General features: G+C 43.3%; 1 protein-coding gene across 1 annotated transcript; it reads right to left on the bottom strand.

Annotated features, from left to right (window-relative positions):
- Nucleotides 1-209: 209 nt before the first annotated feature.
- Nucleotides 210-18,915, bottom strand: PPP1R17 (protein phosphatase 1 regulatory subunit 17). Its single transcript, XM_044244567.1, has 5 exons — nucleotides 18,828-18,915; nucleotides 13,065-13,171; nucleotides 8,759-8,911; nucleotides 7,090-7,242; nucleotides 210-289 (listed from the first exon to the last, which is right to left on the bottom strand). The coding sequence occupies exons 2-5, from the start codon at nucleotides 13,144-13,146 to the stop codon at nucleotides 210-212; spliced, it is 468 nt and encodes a 155-aa protein (XP_044100502.1). The 5' UTR covers nucleotides 13,147-13,171; nucleotides 18,828-18,915.
- Nucleotides 18,916-21,474: the final 2,559 nt, after the last annotated feature.

The following is a 21,474-nucleotide window of genomic DNA, read 5'->3' as shown; positions in this document are numbered from 1 at the left end:
AGAAGTGGGAATAGAAATCAGATTCAAGAAAGAGGAGCGAGACAAAGAGGTGCCTGGCAATCTGATACAGCGTGCCTCTTGGGGGAAAGGTGTCTGGATCTCAAAGGCGGACTATCACAAAATGAGAGCAGAAGCAAGTCTATTTTTTTTCTAGGTCACCACCGGGAACCAATCTAACCTATTTACAAGTGGTCTCAGGGGAACTCTCTTTAAATAGCTATCTTGTCACCATCCTTTTCGTCATCTTCCATGATCACTTTGGGTCTCTCGTCCCTGAGCAGTGTCACACCTGCAAAACAAAGCACCGATCTGCAATTAAGTGCCTGTAATGAAAATATTAGACAACCTTCCAGCACAGACACGGCGCACAAGAGCATGGCAACCCAGAAATCCCTTAGCGTCTGCGGAGCTAAGTGTTAAAGGTGCAGCCTGAGTCAGGGCTCTGGGTGCCTTACTTGGCCTGCCCAGAGGAGCTGTGACTCAATGAGCCACCATACTGGTGACCAGGAGATGCTTGACCTGGGAGTCAGAGGCAACGGTGACCTCCTAGTCTACGGTCTGCATTTAAGCCTGCAGACCAGGAAGACGAGAGGCAAACAGGCTTTGGAATCCACCTGCTTTGGACCTCTCATTCTGCCACTCATCCAGTCTGGGTTGGGCCAGATAACACTTTCACACTTGAATTTTCTTGGATAGAAAAGGAGCGCCCTGATACTTATGTAAAGGGTTATTGTGCCTCCTGAACGAGGTACACAGACAGTGCTGAGCCATACCTGGGAGCCCGAGTCCCCTTCTCCTTTCCCTTCACCTGGGCTAGTTCGGTTCCCCTTTCAGAGGAATGGGTCAGCAGCAGGAAGTCAGAATTAAATACGTTCTTCTAACACCTGGGGAAAAGATTGAGCTGGGGCTCCGGACACGTCATTCCTAAATGTCAGGACCGGTGGGTGAGAAAGTTTACATGGTTCAGAGCAAAAGGAGAAGTTCAAGGAAGTGCAGTGAGTGCTCATAGAGTTCTGTGGCTTCATTTTGAAAAATTTGTTCTTCGTTTTTATTTGATTTTCTTTTGGGGGATGAAAATATCCTTTCTTTTTGGAAATTTTAAGAGCATCAGATGGTTGTTTTATTAGCAGCCTTACTAGGCAAAATTCAAAACTCTCCCTGTGTTGGGCTCCAATATAGTTTATGTTTTAAAAGTTTACTGGTTGTTGAAATTCAGAGGACTGAGCACAGTTTTCTGGACTGACCAACCCAGTGAAGACCATCCAGGGAGGGCTGGGTGGTTCTGCTCTTCCTATAAATTATGAAGTAGGGCCATTTTAATAAAAAGACAAAGGAAGCTATGATTCAAGGCGAGTCCTCCATGATTTCTGTCATCCTCTCCAGCCAACCTCCACTGCCTTGCATTGCCGCCACATTCTCACAATTAGAGACCTTTCCATTCATTAAGCATTTCACAAAGATCTAAACATGAGGGTAGAAAGCTGTGCACCACAAGAGGCCTTTCTACAACACTGGACTCCATTCAACAGTGGCAAATTAATGAAAACTATATGTTGATCTTAATGACTATTCATTTGATTCAGTTCCTAGTTTGTTCATATGGGTTCTTTACCAATTAGGTGATATTTATTGGAGGAGAAAAACAATTTCAAGAGTCTGGTTGAAACTGAGGATTTTGCATAAATCACTTATGAAACACAGTGGGAGATATTTTCTCTTCTACCAGCTGCAAGGAGGTTTGGATTTTTATTTGGAACTAAGGCTATCATGGTAGGAGAACAGGAGTAAACTAATGCTAAGTCCCCAATCTTTCCATCCTGATTTCCTTGATATCTTTTCACATTAAGCCAGATTTGAGTTGATTCAAAGTGGGCAACAGTATTTAAATTCCAGATCCCAGGGCACTTGGTTGGCTCACATGGTTAAGCATCTGCCTTCAACTCAGGTCACTGTCTCTGGGTCTTGGGATAGAGCCCCATGTGGGGGGGGGTTCCGCTCACCAGGGAGTCTGCCTCTCCCTCTGCCTCTCCCCCTGCCCATGCTCTCTCTCTCTTGTATCTCTCTGCTCAAATGAATAAATAAAATCTTAAGAAAAATAAATTCTCAGATCCCAGTCAAATTTCTGATTATTTGGGGTATCCTTGAAACCTAGTCAGATGAGCATCTTGGCCAAAAAAAAAAAAAAAAAAAAAAAAGTCCTAGGATTTCAGGGAAGGGAGGAGCCTGTTTAGCCATCAAGGTCAGCCCTTCCCAAAGTAGGCTAGGCTTTCCACAGGGACACAGGAGGTGATTTCAAGTGGAAAGTGAACTAGCATTTGTATTGGTAGAATTAAGCATTCTTTTTAGAGGCTGAAATCAGTGACTTCTCTATCATCAATATATTTTTATTCTTAATCCACTGAGCCACCCAGGCGCCCAATATATTTTCATTCTTGATGCTTCAGATCTTCAACTTTGTTCCTTTGAAGATAAATGAGGTTGATATACATGGGTCTGTGGTTTACCTTAGTCCTGATCCACTGTTCTGTGGGCAGCAGAGATGTGTCATTGAAGGAATATACACTACAGCCAGAAAGTTTTGCCCTCCTTGGTTGTCATTTGACTTTAAGAAAGTCACTTAACCTGTCTGAGCCTCAGTTTATTCATCTGTGAAATTGGAGAAAAAAAATAAATCCTATCTCCCCCAGGGGGTGACGCTGCCAGGTAGACATAGACCAACATTCTACAATGCTTCCAGCTCACTTTTACACGAACCTCCAGTAAAGCATGTTTCACACTGTAGGAATTACTGGACAATACAACCACCCTCCCTACCAAACCCTGTGGTTCTTAAAGGATACTCTAGCATCTAGCGCAAGGGTTAGGGTACAGTAGGGGTTTGGAAAATGTCAGTTTCTACCCTTCCACTCTCTGTGGAGGAGAGTTTATGGAACTTGGCTGTTTGTTAGAACCTGGTATGTTTTTAAGGCCAAAGCTTTCAGTCCCAGGTCTCTAATGGTCAAGAGTTAGCCTTGTAGCAAGGTGTTTTAGGCCCTGATCCTATTCAGAGCTGGTCACCTGCATTACAGATGTATGTGATCTAAGGGAGCTGGGGCTAAGACACCTCCTATCCTGGCAAGCCACAGCAAAGAGAACACTCTATTCCCAGCAGGACGGAGGAGGTGTCACTTTTAAAGGACACAACAGTCCCCTTTCACCAAGTATATTATTGAGCTTTGATTTCCAAATATTCATAGCTCATGCGCCAGTTTTCCAAAAGGCTTCTATTCAATGCTTCTGGCCTCATGATTCTTTACTTTCTCTGGTTCCCTTTGCCACAGAGCTTAACTAAAGACTTATTTTTCCTTTAAGCAGGTCTCAGCTACTTGGATCTTACTAATCACAACCCAGTGAACCCTGCCATGTAGTTGCCAAGATGGGGGGCCCTGGCAAATGTGGGCCAACAAACGTTGGGTTGGCAAGGAAGCCGGAGATGACTTCTCACTGAGGAGTTGCCTGGCAGTTGGAACCTGTCAAATAAGCTCATTAACCTAGGGGAATGAAGATAGTTAGCAAGAGATTTAGAAGAGAGAGATAATCCTTGTCCAGTCTTCACTTGCCAAGGGCTAATGAGAGGAGACGTCTCCAGAGTGCATTTGTCTGTGAGTTCCTCTCAACACCCTTATTAGAACCAATATGAGTCTCTCTGAACATCTGCCGAAGGCTCTATCCTTATCAGCTTAACTAGCATTTCGATTACTGCCAAATCTTTAGATACTAAAAGGCTCTTCAAAAATAAAGTGCTTCAGCTAATATGCTAATAAAAGCTAGAGTCATAGAACACCATCTATAATTGCAAATACAACACAGAGATTTGCTGATTCAAGGAATTCCATAATGAGGATAGAGTCCATGAATATATAGCCTCCCTCTCCAGCTCTGTGTGCTTTGCTGCTCTCCTAAGATGTAGATATTGGGATGCAGGCAGCATCCATGGCCAGATAAATAGGGCTCAACGTTCTAGGAAGTCCCTTGAATCAGTGGGTTTATATGGAAAAGTAAAACACTGCGGCTAGGAACATTCTTACCTTTAGAAATGATTTGAGTAATTTCAAGGTTGAGGGGAATGGAGGGAAACTGACATTTACTGAGGACATTAAAAAATCTAGGATCTGTGCTAAGTGCTTTATGTGCTTTATTTAATTATGTTAACAATCCTGGAAGACAGATTTTATGGCCCTCCTTTCAGAGAAGGATGAAATCAAGGAGGCTTTTTTGTTTGTGCTAGTTGCCCAGGGTCACAAAGCTAGAATGATTAGAACCAGAGATCAAACTTAGACCTTCTTGTTGTGTGCTAAGGTGACTCTCTGCCCGTAAATATTTTTGTTCCACTACCAAGTCTTCCCCTAGGAGGACTTCAACAAAAACAAATGCAAAAATAGGTAAAAAATAAAGTCTCCCAATGAAGAACTTGTAACTGCAGAATTGCGATTCCAAATAGAATATCAAACCAGGGGCGCCTGGGTGGCTCAGTGGGTTAAGCCGCTGCCTTCGGCTCAGGTCATGATCTCAGGGTCCTGGGATCGAGTCCCGCATCGGGCTCTCTGCTCAGCAAGGAGCCTGCTTCCTCCTCTCTCTCTCTCTGCCTGCCTCTCTGCCTACTTGTGATCTCTCTCTGTCAAATAAATAAATAAAATCTTTAAAAAAAAAAAAAAAAGAATATCAAACCAACAGATACTTATTGAGCATTGCTATATAGAAGGGACTGGACAAGATATCAAGGTCAATGCTAGCACAGTTCTCATGAATTCATCAAATGAAGTCAACGTTAAGGACAGCTATGATAATGGCAACAAGAGCCATGAAGACCATACTGAAAGAGATGACAAAATCTTAGTATTTGCATGCCTATGTCGACCACAGAGTTAGTTGAGAGTGGAAAGGATTCATTTTGGACTTGGAGGAGTCTGTTAGCAGAGGCTTTGAACTGGTTGAGTCTTGAAAGGTGACTGGAACCAGGACAGAAGCAGAGCTTAGGGGGGAAATGTGTGGTGTGTCGGAGGATCAGTGCGGGTAGGAATGTATGTCACTTATGAGAAGCTTGTTTGAGGCAGTTCAGATCCTGCCACTTGGTCCTCAGTCCACTTCTCCAGAGAAGTGCCTCCTCAGGCCCCATGCCTCTTTGCCTGGATCTGCTCCACAGAAATCAGTAAACTTGTCTGCACCCCTGACAGCCTATTCATGATGTCTTCTTCTTAGTCTTCTTTCATTTTTTTCTTCATTAAATAAAATAATGAGCAAACATAGTTCTATAACAACAAAATCTCATCTCCTCCCAAAGTGTCCCTTCTGGAGTGCCATAGTGCCAAAAGTCCCAACTATACCACAGTACAGTGAGAAAGTGCCCACAGGAGACACAGACCTGGCTTAGTGCCCCAGCTCTGCCACTCATTGCGTTTGATCTTAAACATAATTTGGTCCTTTTATCTGTCCATCGAATCATCTCATCATCAATCCAACCAATCAGCCAAGAAGCTATCCATCCATCAATGCCATCTTTCAGTTTCTTTATCTGTAAAGGGAGTTAATAGCTACTTTTCTTGCATTATTTAGCTGATTTAAAAAAATCCATGAGACATACCAACCTCAGTATCTAATATTTAGTAGGGTCTCAGTAAACACCAGTACATTTTCTTCTCTGCCACCCACCTCTAAATACCTATATAACACACACACGCATCGCGCGCGTGCACACACACACACACACACACACTCAGTCTAATGATCTAATCATGAGTGTACATGTCTTATTCCCTAACCTCCCCATAAAATTGTCAGGGAGAAGACTACACTTCACATATTAGCTGCTATATAGCTTTGGGCTGTGCACAGAGTTTGGCAAGATTTGGGGTTTGATTCGACACATATTAATATAGCTCTTATAAAGGCAATACTTTCAGGATTAAAAAAAGTAAAATCTTGCCATTTGCAACTGCATGGATGGAACTAGAGGGTATCATGCTAAGTGAAATAAGTCAGTCAGAGAAAGACAATTGTCATATTATTTCACTCCTATGTGGAATTTAAGAAACAAAACAGAGGATCATAGGGGAAGAGAGGGAAAAATAAAACAAGACAAAATCAGAGAGGGAGATAAGCTATAAGAGACTCTTAATCATAGGAAACAAACTGAGGAGTGCTGGAGGGAAAGGGGTGGGGGATGCGGTAACTGGGTGATGGACATTAAGGAGGCACATGATGTAATGAGCACTGGGTATTATACAAGACTGGTGAATCATTGAACTCTACCTTTGAAACTAATAATACATTATATGTTCATTAATTGAACTTAAATAAAATTTAAAAAATAAAATAAGTTAACATTTTTATTATGGGAGTTTTCAAAATAGAACTATGTATTTAATACTTGCTAACATTCTGTCATTTTTGTTTTATCTAATTGTCTTTATTTTTGAGTACTATAAAGCAAACTCCCTCTAACATTTCCATATATAGCTCTAACACTAAAAGCTTTTTAAAACCATAACTAAACTGCTATTATCATATCTGACAAAATTAACAATAAATACACAATTTCATCTAAAAAAAAAAAAGATGATACTTTCAGGGATCATTTCTAGAATTTGCTACTAAAGGTAGCTCTCACTATTTCTATGACTCACTTTGTCTCTCTCTCTCTGTCTCTGTCTCTCTGTCTCTCACAGTGAAGATCTGGTCAATACATCCAGCCAGGTGTCTTGGGAGATTCAGCCATCATTTATAGGATGCATAATCCATGGAAGGCTGGGGAGGAGGAGATTTCAACTCTTTTCAAGGACCCACTGACATTTCTATTTCATTGGCTCAGTGGACCTGCCCAGATCTGCTGAAGCACAGGAATGCTCTGAAACCCCCCCACCCCATTTCCAAGTCAGTCCTTGGGGAGCTGCCAGGGAAGGTAAGCCTGAAAGGCAGCAGTAAACTCTGCTAACCTCACAGAGTGCTTCTGGGTGACACAGGACAGAGGCCATGCCCGTGGTACCTCCAGATGGCAGGGCTCCTGAGCTGTTCCCATCACCCCCTGCAAATGCCTTGCGTCAGCTCTTTTACCTGCTGCAAAGGGGGACACGTGCAGGGCAGGTGTGTCTTTTCTCCTTGGTTTTTTCGGTTCCAGGTCAGTGTTATGAAGAGCTGGACTCATCTTGCCTGTTGGGTGTCTCTCCTGAATGTCGTATCTTTTAATTAAGTGTTCTGAAAGCACACCTGCATGGTTAGGGGGACAGAGGGAGAAACACGGTCAAATACATCTATCGTGGGATGCCTGGGTGGTTCAGTGGGTTAAAGCCTCTGCCTTCGGATGAGGTCATGATCCCAGGATTCTGGGATCGAGCCCCGCATCCGGCTCTCTGCTTGGCTGGGAGCCTGCTTCCCTTCCTCTCTCTCTGCCTGCCTCTCTGCCTACTTGTGATCTCTGTCTCTCAAATAAATAAATAAAATTAAAAAAAAAATACACCTATCCTGATATGTAAGGATGATGCATGCGTATTTGCACATATCCCTAGTGATGGTAGTCAACATAGCTTTTCAAACTTATTTTAATAAAAGCTCTTTTTATATTAGAAAATCACATCTATTGAATCTATGACACAAATGGTTTTGCATGCCTGATTTTATTTTAGTCTCACAAAACCTGGAGGAATTTAATATTACTGCCACTATCACCTATCTGGGGAAGGCAAGGCAAAGCAAACATGCCCACAGTGACACAGCTTGTAGGGGGCCAAGCCAGGAAGCGAGCCCAGGTTTGTCCTCCTCTGAGGTCCGTCCTCATGAGGGTGGTGGATCATTTGCTTCTCTGCAAGCCATACGCTCGGCTTTTCGGTGTCCTCCCTGCCTTTTCACTTCTCCCACACATGGCATTTCTCTCCATCATTTACAAACTCCCTGAAAATAGCCTCTTCTATATAACTTTCCACAATCCACTGCCCAGGCTGAGCTCCTGAAGTCCTTCTGGAAGGACCTCATTACAGCCTTAACAGCTTACTGCGTATTTCAGCCATTTATGTGTTTCTATTATTTCTCAGAGGACTGACGGTTTCTTCTCAGGAAGCTCTCTGTTCTATTTGTTTTGTCTCCCTCCAAGTGGCTTGTGAGTGGAGAGAACATTACATCAGTGGCCCGGAGGGAAGGAGAGAAGGAAATAAGAACACACAAAACTCTGGAGAAACGAGAGAGTCACATCACACACGAGGTTGTTACAGAGACATGTTAGCTGTTCCCCAGACCATTTTGCTTTCCTCCTGGGCACACAGCTGGGTGACATCTCTCTGCTGCCCTTGCAGTCAGGGGACATTTGTGGGCCACTTTTGGGTGGGTCAGTCTTCCAGTCTATTCTGCCCCTCCCCCCCAACCCTGCCACCTCTCCAACTTCCTTCGTCACCCTGCTTGCCAGATGCGGATGCTCATGGTGACTTTGAATGCCATGTGCCAGTGATGTCTGAACTCTCATCAGCTGGAGTCCCTGAATTAACATTTGGAGCAGAACCTGCCTCCCCAGCTTGCACTACTGATGAGTGAAAAAAACCCTTGCGTTGTACCGCTAACATTTTGGAATTTGTTTTCTATAGCAGCTGGTCATATTGTAACGAAGACAGGTGCAGGGATAGTACCAGTGATTTAAAAACACCCAAATAGGTAAGGAAATTTTTCTAAGACAAATGTGATCTAGTGGTAGCGGTTCCCCCTCACAGACATGCAAACCGACCTTCTTGTCCATTACCTGGTATAAAAGGTGGGATGTGCAGTGCTGGTGTATCTTTTCTCCTTGGTTTCTTTTGGTCTGACTCAACATTCAGGGCGACCTGTGCATTTTTTCCCTTTCTTGGCTTCTTTTTAAGATCACAGTCTTTAATGAGCTGGTCTGAAAGGTCATCTGATTTTGATAGGATGCAAAGAAAAAAAAAAAAGAATATAACATGAGTAAGGTTCACACACAAACTGGTTGGTTTCCAATTACTTGTAGAAGCCATTTGGTCTGAAAAAAAAAAAAAAAGGATTTATATATTTTGGGCTAGTCTACAGAGGACCTTCATAGTCTTGTACAAATGTATAGAATTAAACAGAAAACTGGAATCGTCTATGAGACTCCAAATGACGAGAGCTCTAATGGCTGGATAATCAAAGCAAAGAAGAACTTTAAAATACAGTTAGACAAGTCAGAGTGGGCTTGAGTTAAATTTCTGGTAGAATAGGTTCTCTGTGCTAAATGCTCTTTAATAGCCTCTGTTCAAGGCTTGCTCTCTTGAAGACTGCATGGACTGGTGCAGAGCCATGCATGCTCTTTAGTCTTTGGGGAAGGTTCTCTGCAAATTCCTCACCTGCCTTCATTTCTGTGGCCAGCCAGGTCACACGGACCATTCACACTTGCCTTCAGCATTGGTCTCTTCATTCACTTCCCCCCTGGCTTTGCAATTCTCCCATTTGCCCATCCTCACTCCAGGTCCTCTTGTCTTCTTACTCAGCTCTTTACCTTCCTCCGTCCCCAGAGCTCATGAAACTTGGATTCTGCATCATGTCCGTCAGATGTCAGTGTGTGTGATGAGTCCAATCTGATCACTCCTCGCCCATGAGAGTATGTTCTCTGCTCCATCCAACTCCTCAATGCTTTGGGTGATGGCGGGCCACTTCTTTGAGCGTCTCTGTCATTGTTCTAGACAATGACACTTGTTTTTTTGTTTTTGTTTTTGTTTTTTAAATTTCTTTTCAGCGTAACAGTAATCATTGTTTTTACACCATACCCAGTGCTCCATGCAATTGGTGCCCTCCTTAATACCCACCACCTGGCTCTCCCAACCTCCCAACCCCCACCCCTTCAAAACCCTCAGGTTGTTTTTCAGAGTTCATAGTCTCTCATGTTCACCTCCCCTTCCAATTTCCCTCAACTCCCTTCTCCTCTCCATCTCCCCATGTCCTCCATGTTAACAATGACACTTGTTTAATCTATCGTGGTTTATCTCCTGCTCTTGACGGAGCCTTCTTGGAGATTAAGGATTATATCCTTTTTTTAAAAAAATATTTTATTTATTTATTTGACAGACAGAGATCACAAGTAGGCAGAGAGGCAGGCAGAGAGAGAGGAGGAAGCAGGCTCCCTGCGGAGCAGAGAGCCCGATGCAGGGCTCCATCCCAGGACCCTGGGATTATGACCTGAGCCGAAGGCAGAGGCTTTAATCCACTGAGCCACCCAGGTGCCCCAGATTATATCCTTTTGATAATTTAATTCTTAATTGCCTCTCCCTCCCATAAATGCATCTTGAATGGATAAGTGGTATGGACTGATTTGAGTTCAATTGCTGACTCTGTCACTTATTAGTTCTGAGAACTTGGCCCTTAATTTCTAGGAACTTTAATATTGTCTCAACTTCTAAAATGGGGATAATTTTAAATCAGTGTGTGTGTGTGTGTGTGTGTGTGTGTGTGTGTATGTGTATGACAGAGACAGAGAGAGATGACTACATTTGGTAAATGTTGAAAAGCAGTTGTTACATTTGATATATTTTAGATCCTCAAGAGAATGCTCACTCTGGTCATTGCTCACCCTCTAACCTTCTACAGGGTCCAAAGGAAGGTCCACCTCCCTGCCCTGTCTCCATAAGTCTTCCCAGTCTTGGGCATCCTGTCTCATTTTCTGGATATCTACAGGATTTTTGCTCACGTAGCACTTTTTCTGCATAAGTCTTCTCTGCCTTGTTTGATGACAGATATCTTGTGTTTTAGCCCCTTGAAACAATTAATAAATATTTGTTGAATGTATGCTTGAGTGAATGACCTCAAGCATGTTATGAATAAGGAGATAGTCCATTAGGGTTCAAAGAAACCACAGACAATGAAGCTGTCTGCCTTCTCTGGAAACTCACTATGGTCTGGTTACTGTCTGGTACATCTACAATTGTGAATGAATTTGGGGAAATTTAGAGATTAACTCGATCTTTTCAGCCCCTTTCTTTCCTTCTTCCCTTCTTTCTTTCTTTTTTCCTTGGTTCCTTTTTTTAAAAAGAGAGATTTATATTTTTATTTATTTAAAGATTTTATTTATTTATTTGACAGACAGAGAGCACAGGTAGGCAGAGTTCCAGGCAGAGGGAGAGGAAGAAGCAGGCTCTCTGCTGAGCAGGGAGCTTGATGCAGGGCTCAATCCCAGGACCCTGGGATCATGACCTGAGCTGAAGGAGATGCTTAACCTACTGAGTCACTCAGGTGCCCCAGGTTTATTTATTTTAGAGAGACAGAGAGAGAGAGAGAGACAGAGTGTGTGAGTCCAGAGGGAGAGAATCTTTGAGTAGACTCCCTGCTGAGAGTAGAGCCCAATCCTGGGATCCCTGAGATCATGACCTGAGTTGAAATCAAAAGTCGGATCCTTAACTGACTGAGTCACCCAAGTGCCCCTCTCTCTATTTCTTTTTATGAAAATATTCATGTCAGTGTCTTTAAAGTGTGGAGGATTAAATGTGTCAACCTGTTCACTTCAGTTTTGTGGGTCTAGAGGCAACCTGTGTCATTCATAATGTATTTATTTGACAAAAACTGATGAAGCTCATCCTCTATGCCAGGCCTTGAGCATGATTCTAGACAAATAAGAAATAGTTCTTCTTTTTAAGTTGCTATGGTCTATTGGGCTTTATGCCTGGACAGTCCTTTGTTTTAGACAACCCAATATACATGAGAAAACCACCATTAGAAATACTTAGTAACCACACATTATTATGCTTCCATCATCCAAAGATCACAGTATATAACCAAAAAATCAAATTGCATGATTCTCTTCAGCCATATTTAATAGTAATAAATATTTCCTTTCACCTAAAGGATTTGAATAAATCCATCCAATCATTTCAATTTAATAAACATTTATTGAGATCATACTGCATGTAAGGCACTGAACCATATGCTTTTAAGGTTACATATACAAGAAAAAAGAGGTGAGAGGGAACCTTAATCGAGTACTGCTTATATACTAGATGATTTCACATCCTTTAGTGTAAAAAATTCTTTATTTAACTTCAATTTCATCAACATATACTATATTATTAGTTTCAGGGGTAGAATTTAGTGATTCATCAGTTGCATACAATAACCTCCCTCCCCTATGTTTCTTAAGGCCTGGCTGAAAATACAACTTGAAAAATTTATTGCTCCATAGCACAGTTAACTTCTCCCCATATCATACATACCATAGATGTTTGTTAAACGAATAAATATTGCTCAGAATGGGTGCTGCCCAGCCATGGGGTCTCTGGAAGTACAGGCTGGATGTGGACCCGTCACAGGTCACCCTTCCACCCCAGGATACGACTCAATGCCCAGTACAGGGAGCAAGAGATTTGCTACGATTTTGACTTTTACTTCTATTGCACTTTTTCCCCACTTTTGGAGAAATCCTGAACATAAACTATCTTGATGGCAAATGGGGAGAGGGGAGAGGAGGGGGGGGGAGTCATAACCAGGCGAGACATAAACAAAGGCTATGAATATGCAAAAAGCCCATCCATCAAAAGTCTGAGTGTCTCATTTTTAGAAATGGGTAGAGGCAGAAATGTTTCTGGTATTTTCATTACAAAGGTTATGCAAAAAGTCAGTTCTGGGAAGGAAACAGATTGACAATAAAGCAGAAAAAGGCTATTTAAAATTCTGTCTTGATAGGCAAAGAGAGATATTTGAAATATTTTATTGGCACTGCACATGGGGTGTAACTGTGCCGACAAATACTGGAAACAAACCGTGCTGCCACGTTCCATTTATTGCCTCAAAAATGCTCTGCCTGGGACTCCATCAGACCCAAAAAAGAGGACAATGCCTTTTCTCGCTTTTTCTAACTCTAATGAACCTCTCTCTAGTGCTTCCCCTAATATTTACATGGCAGACCCCACAGAGTCATGGCTATTTGCCTGTCCATCTGGTGTTGGCTGTCACCAGAAGGCCCACATGATCAGGTTTCAGGGGGCCTCCCTCTGACTTGCCTGAAAACCCAATGGCAGAGGCCCCTCCTTTCTGACTTCTGCTACTGCCATTCCCACTGGAGCTCTTACCTAAGTGGTCACAACGAGGGTCTAACTTGTCCAGTCTGTCTTCTGAGAGCTCCAATGGCTGCATTTGCTCAGTGGACATCATCGAAGGAGGTGTTTCTTCTCCAGCACTATGGAAGCATAAGAAACAAGCCTATTATTGTGTCCTCTGCTCATTTGTTCACTTGTGAAGTAAGTATATTTATTGAGCACTTACTATTGTGTTTTCAATTTAATCCTATTTTTCAAATCTGCTTCTCTTACTTACCTACTAGAAGCTCTAACTTAAGATTTAAGTCAAAATAAATGAAACAACACACACAAACACACATACACACACACGGATTTGTTGGTAATTGTCATGCATCAAATGTTCAATATTTATCTTCTTTCAGAAGCACTGTGGGAGTTTCAGAATGAATACTTGTCAATTCTGAATTAGAACTGAGTTAGTTGAGAATTACAGAAAATCTTGATTAAATCTTGCTTATATTTTTCAATTGAGTTCTGTGTAATAAGATTATTCCTATTTCTCAGATGACGAAACCAAGAATCCGAAAACACAATTAATTGGTTTAGTCACATAACTATTAAATAGCCAAGATCCAAGTTACTAAATAGCCTGGATCCAAATCTAGTTTTGAAGACTTCCAGTAGACATGCAAGACTTTCAGGTAGTGATTCCACTGAACGTAAATTGAACCAAGCTTCTGGTTTTCTATCCTTAAGTGCTATGTTTTATATGCACATATGCATTAAATATATGTAGCATGTATGTAAATATTGCATTACACATATATAGCATGCAGTGTACACTGTAAAATAACTTCAAAGTAACGAGATTTCCTCCCTATCCATATTCCAGGTGGTAAAGTCTTGGTAGGAAAAAAATCTAACTCTTGAAATGGATCCTTATTATTTTCTCCTTAGAGAGTTCTGACATTAGAGCAATTCTGCTCCCCCCATTTTTCCTAAACCACAAATCCATTGAACTTTCCAGAGCTATTAGTTGTAGCCCTTGTCCAGGAGGAGTGGAAATCCAGAATGGACATGTGTCAGGTCTGAATGAGAAATCCATTAGTTGAGACTTACAGAAACTGATTATGTTTCTTTCTGATAATTTATTACTCATGTCCCATCATAATGAGAAGGCTTAGAGAGGAATAAGATTCAAATGACCCAAACTGATCCTTTTTCTTAAGATTCCTGGATCACTGGTCTATGGATGAACACAGAGACCAATGGTGTTAACATTTTGAGTAGAATGAGTTCAACTCCGTCGTCTTCGGAAGAATAAGCCAGTGTTCTCCAGGAAGCCTGGAGGGCCTTTCCCCCTACCAGCTGAGATCACTGCATAGCAGATGGAGCTGTTCACAGGTTCCTTGACCCTGGCTTTTAGTGTTACTCTGAGCACACTGATTGTACTGAGTGACTTTAGCAGAAATCAATTCCGACCATTGTGCTAGTGTCTGTATAGAGACTGCCAGCTCCCCGGGAACATAAGGAGGTATGTGTCTCACTTGGGAGGCTCCCACCTGCTTGAGTAGAGAAGGGAGCTATGGGACCATCAGTCGGAATGAGTGGGCTCAATGCTGAGGCCTCCAGGCTAAGTGACAGCCTCAAATACGGCCTGTGCACCTACTTAGCTAATCTTCCTCCTCTTTGGGCAGGAAATCAAGAGCTCTGTCCTTGATTTTGTGCTGAAAGTCACCCCACAGAGGACCTAGTCAAAAATTACTCATTCTCCAGAAAGACAGTGGAGGCTCAAAAAGATTGAAGTCACCTCGTATTAGTGCCATGCTCAGAGTCAGAGTAATTGTTTGAACCTCGGCCTCCTGCCTTCTACTCTAGGTCCCATCTGGCAATGGTCCCCCTCTTGTTTTCTTCACCCACAGTCAGCTCTTCTTTGTACTTGGGTCATATGGCTGCTTCTGTGTGCCCAATAGTGGGTTATTTAATCTGAATCTGAGTTTTGAGTTCCAGCGGATCCAGGTAAAATTTCAACTCTACCTAAAAAACTGTATGACTTCGGTGAAGAAATCTTTGGGACGTAGTGAGGGTGAATGGAGCCCAAGTACAATATAATCACATTTGCCCTTTCTTCTTACAAGCGACAGCTGCTGTGCTAGAAAGAGCGAAAGCTAGTTAGCATCTCTGTGGTGCACCCATAGCTGGGTGCCCAAGGACGAGGGTCCCTTTCTGTCCCCCTATCCCATTCCTATCCTCCATTTTCCTATCTGCAAAATAGAGATATCAGTATCTACCTCACCGAGTTACTATAAGGGTTAACTAGAACAGCTCCCTGCTTTGTACACTGCGCGTACTGAGTCCATGACATTGTTCTGTAGCTGATGAAGGCCAGCTTGTATAACCAAAAAGTACTAAAGATAATCAAATCTTTCATTTTCATCTAGATACCAAACCACAGGAGAGCCAGGCTTCACCGGAGCAAAACAACTTTCACAGTACTGGACTTGAGAGAGAGAGAGAGAGAAGCGTCCTCCTAACAGGAGAGTCGTGCCAATGTCCGACATCCCTGGACAAGGCAAGGGCCCACACTTTTTCCCCAAGATAGCACCTAGTGTCCACGGGGGAAACAACACTGGTTTAAACCAGTGTGATTGCAAGGGTGCCAGCAGCGGACTGCCCAGCCTCCGCGCGCAAGGGGGCTGAAAGATGGTTTTCAGATTGGGGCTTTTACAGCAAAAAAATACTCTGAAGCTGGGCAGGGGTGTGTTGGCCCAGGGGATTAGAAGAGACTTTTATGGTGGATGATGTCATTAAGCTCTTCTGGGCAGAGAAGTTGCACACAAAGAAAGGAACAAAGACGCAAGGAGATGGAGGTTTGGTGTAGTGTCACCTCATTAGTAACTTGTCGCTTTACCTGCCTGTTGAGCATTAGTGTAAGATGACCCTGTCTCCCCACCCACGCACCACCCCTCTCCTCAGGGAGAAGGGCTGTGCTTGGTGAGTGAAAACACTGTTAGACGCGAGCCAGTCTAATTCTTGAACTAAGAAATGGAATATTTTTGGTCCTCCTGCGTGGCTCAGTTGGTGAAGCATCTGCTTTCGGCTCAGGTCATGATCCCAGGGTTCTGGGATCCAGTCCTACATTGGGCTTCCTGCTCAGCGGGAAGCCTTTTTCTCCCTCTGCCTGCTGCTCCCCCTGCTTATTCTCTCTCTCTCTCTCTCTCTGGCAAATAAATGAACAAATCTTAAAAAAGAAAAGAAAAGAAAAGAAAAGAAATGGAATATTTCCACTTATGATTCCTGATCCTGCCCATGCTTTCCTTTCATTAATTTAGCCTCCCTACTCCATGCACTGGCCAGAGGACCCTGCTCTGGTCATGCTGCCCAGGAAGATTTCATCATCTCCCTCAGCAGATCTCTGTTCAGGAGCTTCTGAAACCCTGGCTCTTTTTTCATTCCTAAATTCCTGGTCCCTCGGGTGTTCAGATTCCAACCAGGCGGCTAGCCCCCGCCTTCTTAAAGATTTTATTTATGTATTTGACAGAGAGAGAGATCACAAGTAGACAGAGCAGCAGGCAGAGAGAGAGGGGGAAGCGGGGCTCGATCCCAGGACCCTGAGATCATGACCTGAGCGGAAAGCAGAGGCTTAACCCACTGAGCCACCCAGGTGCCCCAGTTTAGGGCCGTTCGTACATGGTGCCTTGCGGGGATTGCAAGAACTGTTCTCTAGCACAAAGGTTTGCGACCCTTTAACCTTCTCTTGCGGTTTCTTAGGTGCCTGGTGAGATCTCCGGATTTTAACAATCACACAGTGACATATGTGGATGCTGTTGTGCTCCCCTGCCTCCCCTGGAAAGCATGTGGCCATATGAGCCATGGAAATCAGGAAATTTTTCCTACATGACCCTCTTAAGGGGGGGTCACAGGAAACACCACAGTCACACCCACTAATTCCATAGCAAAAACGTGAACATGTGCACCAAATGCCATGAATAAAAACTACACCAATGTTCATATCCTCTCAGCTCAGATCTTGCTATCAGATACATTTATGTTGAACTTAAGAACAACTAAGAACTTCTGGTCTTCGGAGTTTTTCAGATTTCTCAATTAGAGAATAAAGGATGGTGGGTCGGTTTTAACTTTCTCGATGCCATTTGAGAGAATGAGGACGGCTTGGTGTAGCATGTGTAGGAGGGAAACCAAGCGATAGGCTTTCAGGGGTTTGAGGAGGTTTTCAGGACCCAATATTAAACTTTAGCAACTTCTTGCTAATTTTTACCTTCCTTTTCACAAGAGACAAGGCCCTTCTTCTCACAGAGAGACACTTCTCACAGAGAGACTGAGGGAGGGGCTACGGTAACTGACATCACACAACACACAGGTCGCCTGTGCATTGAATGGCAAGAGTCACCCTCTCTTTTGAGAATAGGACCTGGAATACCAGGGACCTGGGAAGGAACTCCAGCAGAATGCAGAAGGACAGACAAGGCAGGGCTGCTGCTGAAGCTGAGGACAGCGCCGGGGGAGCCCACCTCCACCAGCACAGAGCCAGCTCCTGGTTTAGGGCAGGAGTGCCAGTTGCTCAGCAAAAAACCATCCATCAGTTCAGTCTGAGGTCGGAAGTGAGTCCAGGCATTTTGCCCTTTTTGATACCGAGTACGTTCCTTAGTTGGATGTTAGAATATGGAGTTTAACTCAAGGTCACTGACAGCAAGCATTTGGTTGCAATATGGGGTAGAAGGAAATGTTTGATTACTTGTACACTCTCTAGCTGGGTGAACTTGGAAAAGTGGTATGCCCTCCTGGAAACTTAGTTTCCAAATCTGTAAAGTGGGCTGATGGTGGCTTTTCTCCAGGATTAAGAGTATTCACAATACACTGTGTGTAAGGTTCCAGCCCAGATCCTAGCGCATGCTGACCCTTCAAGAAGTGTACGTTGCTTTGTTTGTTCTTTGCCATCCTCCCTTTGTGATTATATGATGTGTATATCTCAACTGAACCATTGGAACCATCTCCTTGCCCCATCTCTGGCCTTCTCTGAAGCTAGTAATGAGATCAGCGTGATCCAAGCTTCCAAGCTACAAACCAATGGGAGAACCCCCCCCCCACCCCACCCCACTTTCCGACTCTGGTGAACATGGTACTACTGATTGTCAGGAGCGACCTGACACTTGGCTTAGTAGTAATGAAATTCCAAAAAATTCTAAAGAATTTCCCCAAAGTAATCAATTCTGGACTTACTTGATGTAATAAAAAGTTAGAAGGTTATGACCACAGTCCAATTTGGTGTCTGATGATGTACAATTCATATCCTCTGTTAAATCTCTTTTTAACTAGAGGATTGAATTCAGGTAAAAAAGTACTACATTTTAAAATCAAGTTTGTTCATTAAAAGACAAATGTGCAGTATTCCTCCTAGAAGTGACTCTTCCTTGAAGTAGGGCATGGAAAGGGTTTTTTTTTTTACTAAGCACACTCTCCCCAGCCTCCTTCACCTTTTGAATACACAGATATATCAAAGTGCCTCTGGAAACTTAACAACTGAATTTGCAAAAATTCCGACTCTCACAGAATTCAGGACTCTACCTTCCTTAGAAAAAAATGTCTTGAGGGTGATAACTTTCCCTGTTCCCCATCTCGCCCCAGCTTAGCCTTGCTCCAGAAAGCACACTCCTGCCCCCACCCCCTACCCCCCACCCTTGTTCCACCAGCTGCAGCCCTCTTTGTCCCAGCAACCATAAAGAACCTATAACTTATTGGGAATTTGCTTTTCTTGCCATGAAAGTTCTTGGAGTAAAAATCGGAAGCACTTACCAATGAGTGCAGGAGCTGGGATGAGGCGAGAGATGGGGAGGGCAAGCCTTCTCCCTGAAGCTGGGCAGGCTTTTCTACAGCAGTGGCTGCTCCAGCTCCTCTTATCTAGGGACCAGCTGCTGCTGTTGCCATGGGGATGCTCCGTTTCACAGGCGCCAGGGCAAGGGGGATGGAGAGGGAAAGAGGACTGATCTCGCTGCCACTGTTCCCGACTGCAATAATTGTCCGTTTCAAAAACACAGTATGGAGTTGTGCTTTGAGTACCTAGTTTGCAAGGCTGGAGAGACCCAGACAAGCCAGCTAGACACTTTAGTTAGACACTTTAATCTCTGAAACCACCCTATGTAGTAAGATTTTTGGGGCCTTTTTTGGGAGTAGGAGGAGGCTGGTTTTGCAAATACAGTAGATAGGGCACAGTCAGATTAAGTGACTTGCCCGAAAGGTACCACAGCTGATTTTAATGCTTAAATCTACTTGAGTTTAAATTCCAAGTACTTTCACTCACCACCTGGGCCTCCTGGAGTAGTACTGGGGTGAGAAGAAGAGTAGCAAGCAATTGCTGACATTTACAGTAGGCTTCCAGTGTGCTAATCACTCTTCTTTACATCTACCAGATCATTGCCAGAGAAGCAGCTGTTCACATCCCCATTTCACGGATGGGGCACTGAGTTGATAAATCATTGTGCAAGACCTCTCTGCAAGTAAATGGTAAGGCCAGAGTTTGAGCTGGGCAATGGGATCTAGAGTCCATGCTCTTAACCAGTTTGCAATACTGCTCGCCGAAGAGAGCATTTCAGGGTGAAGAAAGCAGCCCTCACTATCCGGGGTGGGGTGTAGAGGCCAGAGAAAATTTGCTCCTTCGAAGGAATGAAAGCAAATGTTCTAATATGAGGAATTCCCATGCACTTCAGGAAAGGCAGGGGGAGCAAAAGGTGTTGAAGCGAGGCTGGTGATGTGATGTGCTGTCATATAGAAAGGAAGGGTTTGTGTTTGGGGCAAGCTCACTGGAGGAGATGTCCTATGCTGATCGGAGGAGCAGTTTGTAGTCAGTGGTCTGGGCATGAAGAGTAGGGCAGTTAGTCTAGGGGATGAGGTAGGGATCAGTGGGAGGGGCTTGGGATCCCTGAGGGCAGCCAAGAGACCACCCACCAATGATGCCCGAGAGATGGATTCAAGGTACAGCGCAATCCACGCATGGGGTTTCCTCTCCTTCCAGAGGCTGCAGGCACATGGGTCTCGAGAAGCCACTTGCTGGCTTCAATCACCTGTTGTCACCAGTACTGAGTGGTTGATTCCCTCTTTCCATTTGCCAACATCCCAAATAATAGGGCTGGAACCATATGAAACTCAACCTGAAGTTGATGCTTAGGGTTAGAATTTATTCAGAAGTCATGGTCACAAATCTGCAGGGAGCAGGCTTCCTTGTTAGAGTCGTTTGTCTTGGTCCTTCTTGGAATCTCCTGGAGAAAGATGGAGGCTGCCAATGCTCCTTGCTAGGAAGGGAGGCTCTGGATGCTAAGAGAAAGTCCCTAGAAACAACTTTCTGTTCTCAACTGCCTACTTTATCTTCTTATGAATAGCCTTTTTGGCCAGTGGGTTAGCAACATCTTCATTTCCAAACCTGAGTGGAAAAAATACACTTTCTTCCTAAACTCTTCACTTCTTTTTTAAAATTAAACATTTTTTGAGATAATTTAGATTCACATGCAGTTATAAGAAATAATACAGAGAAGTCTTCTGTACCCTTTAAGTAATTTCTTCCAATGGTGCTATCTTGCAAAAGTATAGGAAGTATCCCAAGTGGTATATTGGTGCTGATACAGTCACGATACCAGATGATCCCATTGCCACAAGAATCCCCCAGGTTGCTCTTAACTAGTCACACCCACCTGCCTCCCCTTCCCTTCCTCATTCTCCCTGTTTCCACCGACCCCTTAACTCCCCCAACTACTGATCTAGTCTCCATTTCTTTACTGTTGTTGTTTCCAAAATGTTATATGCATGGAATCATATAGTATGAAATTTTTTGGATTTGGCTTTTTCTCCCCACTCAGCATTATTCCTGGTGATTCATCCAAATTGTTTCAAGCATCAATACTTTGTTCCTTTTTAATTACTGCCTGATTTTCCATGGTATGTGCTATCACATAACCATTTACCTGTTGTAGGGCATCTGAGTTGTTCCTAGTGTTTGGCTATTACAAATAAAGCTGTTATAAAAATTCATGTATAGGTGTTTGTATGAACAGAAGTATTCATTTCTCTGAGATAAATGCCCAGGAGGGCAATTGCAGGCTTGCATGGAAGTTGCACGTTCAATTTTATAAGAAACTGCCAACTTGTTTTCCAAAGTGGCTCCACCATTTTCTATTTCCACCAGCCACTTAGGAGCGATGCAGTTTCTCTGCATATTTGCCAGCATTCAATGTTGTTAGACTTGTTTAAAGTCATTCTCATAGGTATAGGTGTAGTGGTGTCTCACTGTGGTTTTAGTTTGCATTCTCCTGTGGACTAATGATGTCAAACCTCTTTTCCTGGATTTATTTGCCATCTGAAAGTTTCTTTAGAGAAACATCTCTTTGTGTCTTTTGCCCGTTTTTTTCACTGGATCGTTTGTCTTTTTACTATTGAGCTTTAAAATTTCCTT

Source organism: Neovison vison, chromosome 4 (genome assembly GCF_020171115.1).
Source record: "Neovison vison isolate M4711 chromosome 4, ASM_NN_V1, whole genome shotgun sequence".
Taxonomy (NCBI): domain Eukaryota; kingdom Metazoa; phylum Chordata; class Mammalia; order Carnivora; family Mustelidae; genus Neogale; species Neogale vison.
The sequence above is the reverse complement of the archived record's forward strand: the minus strand, read 5'-3'. Positions and strand labels throughout refer to the sequence as shown.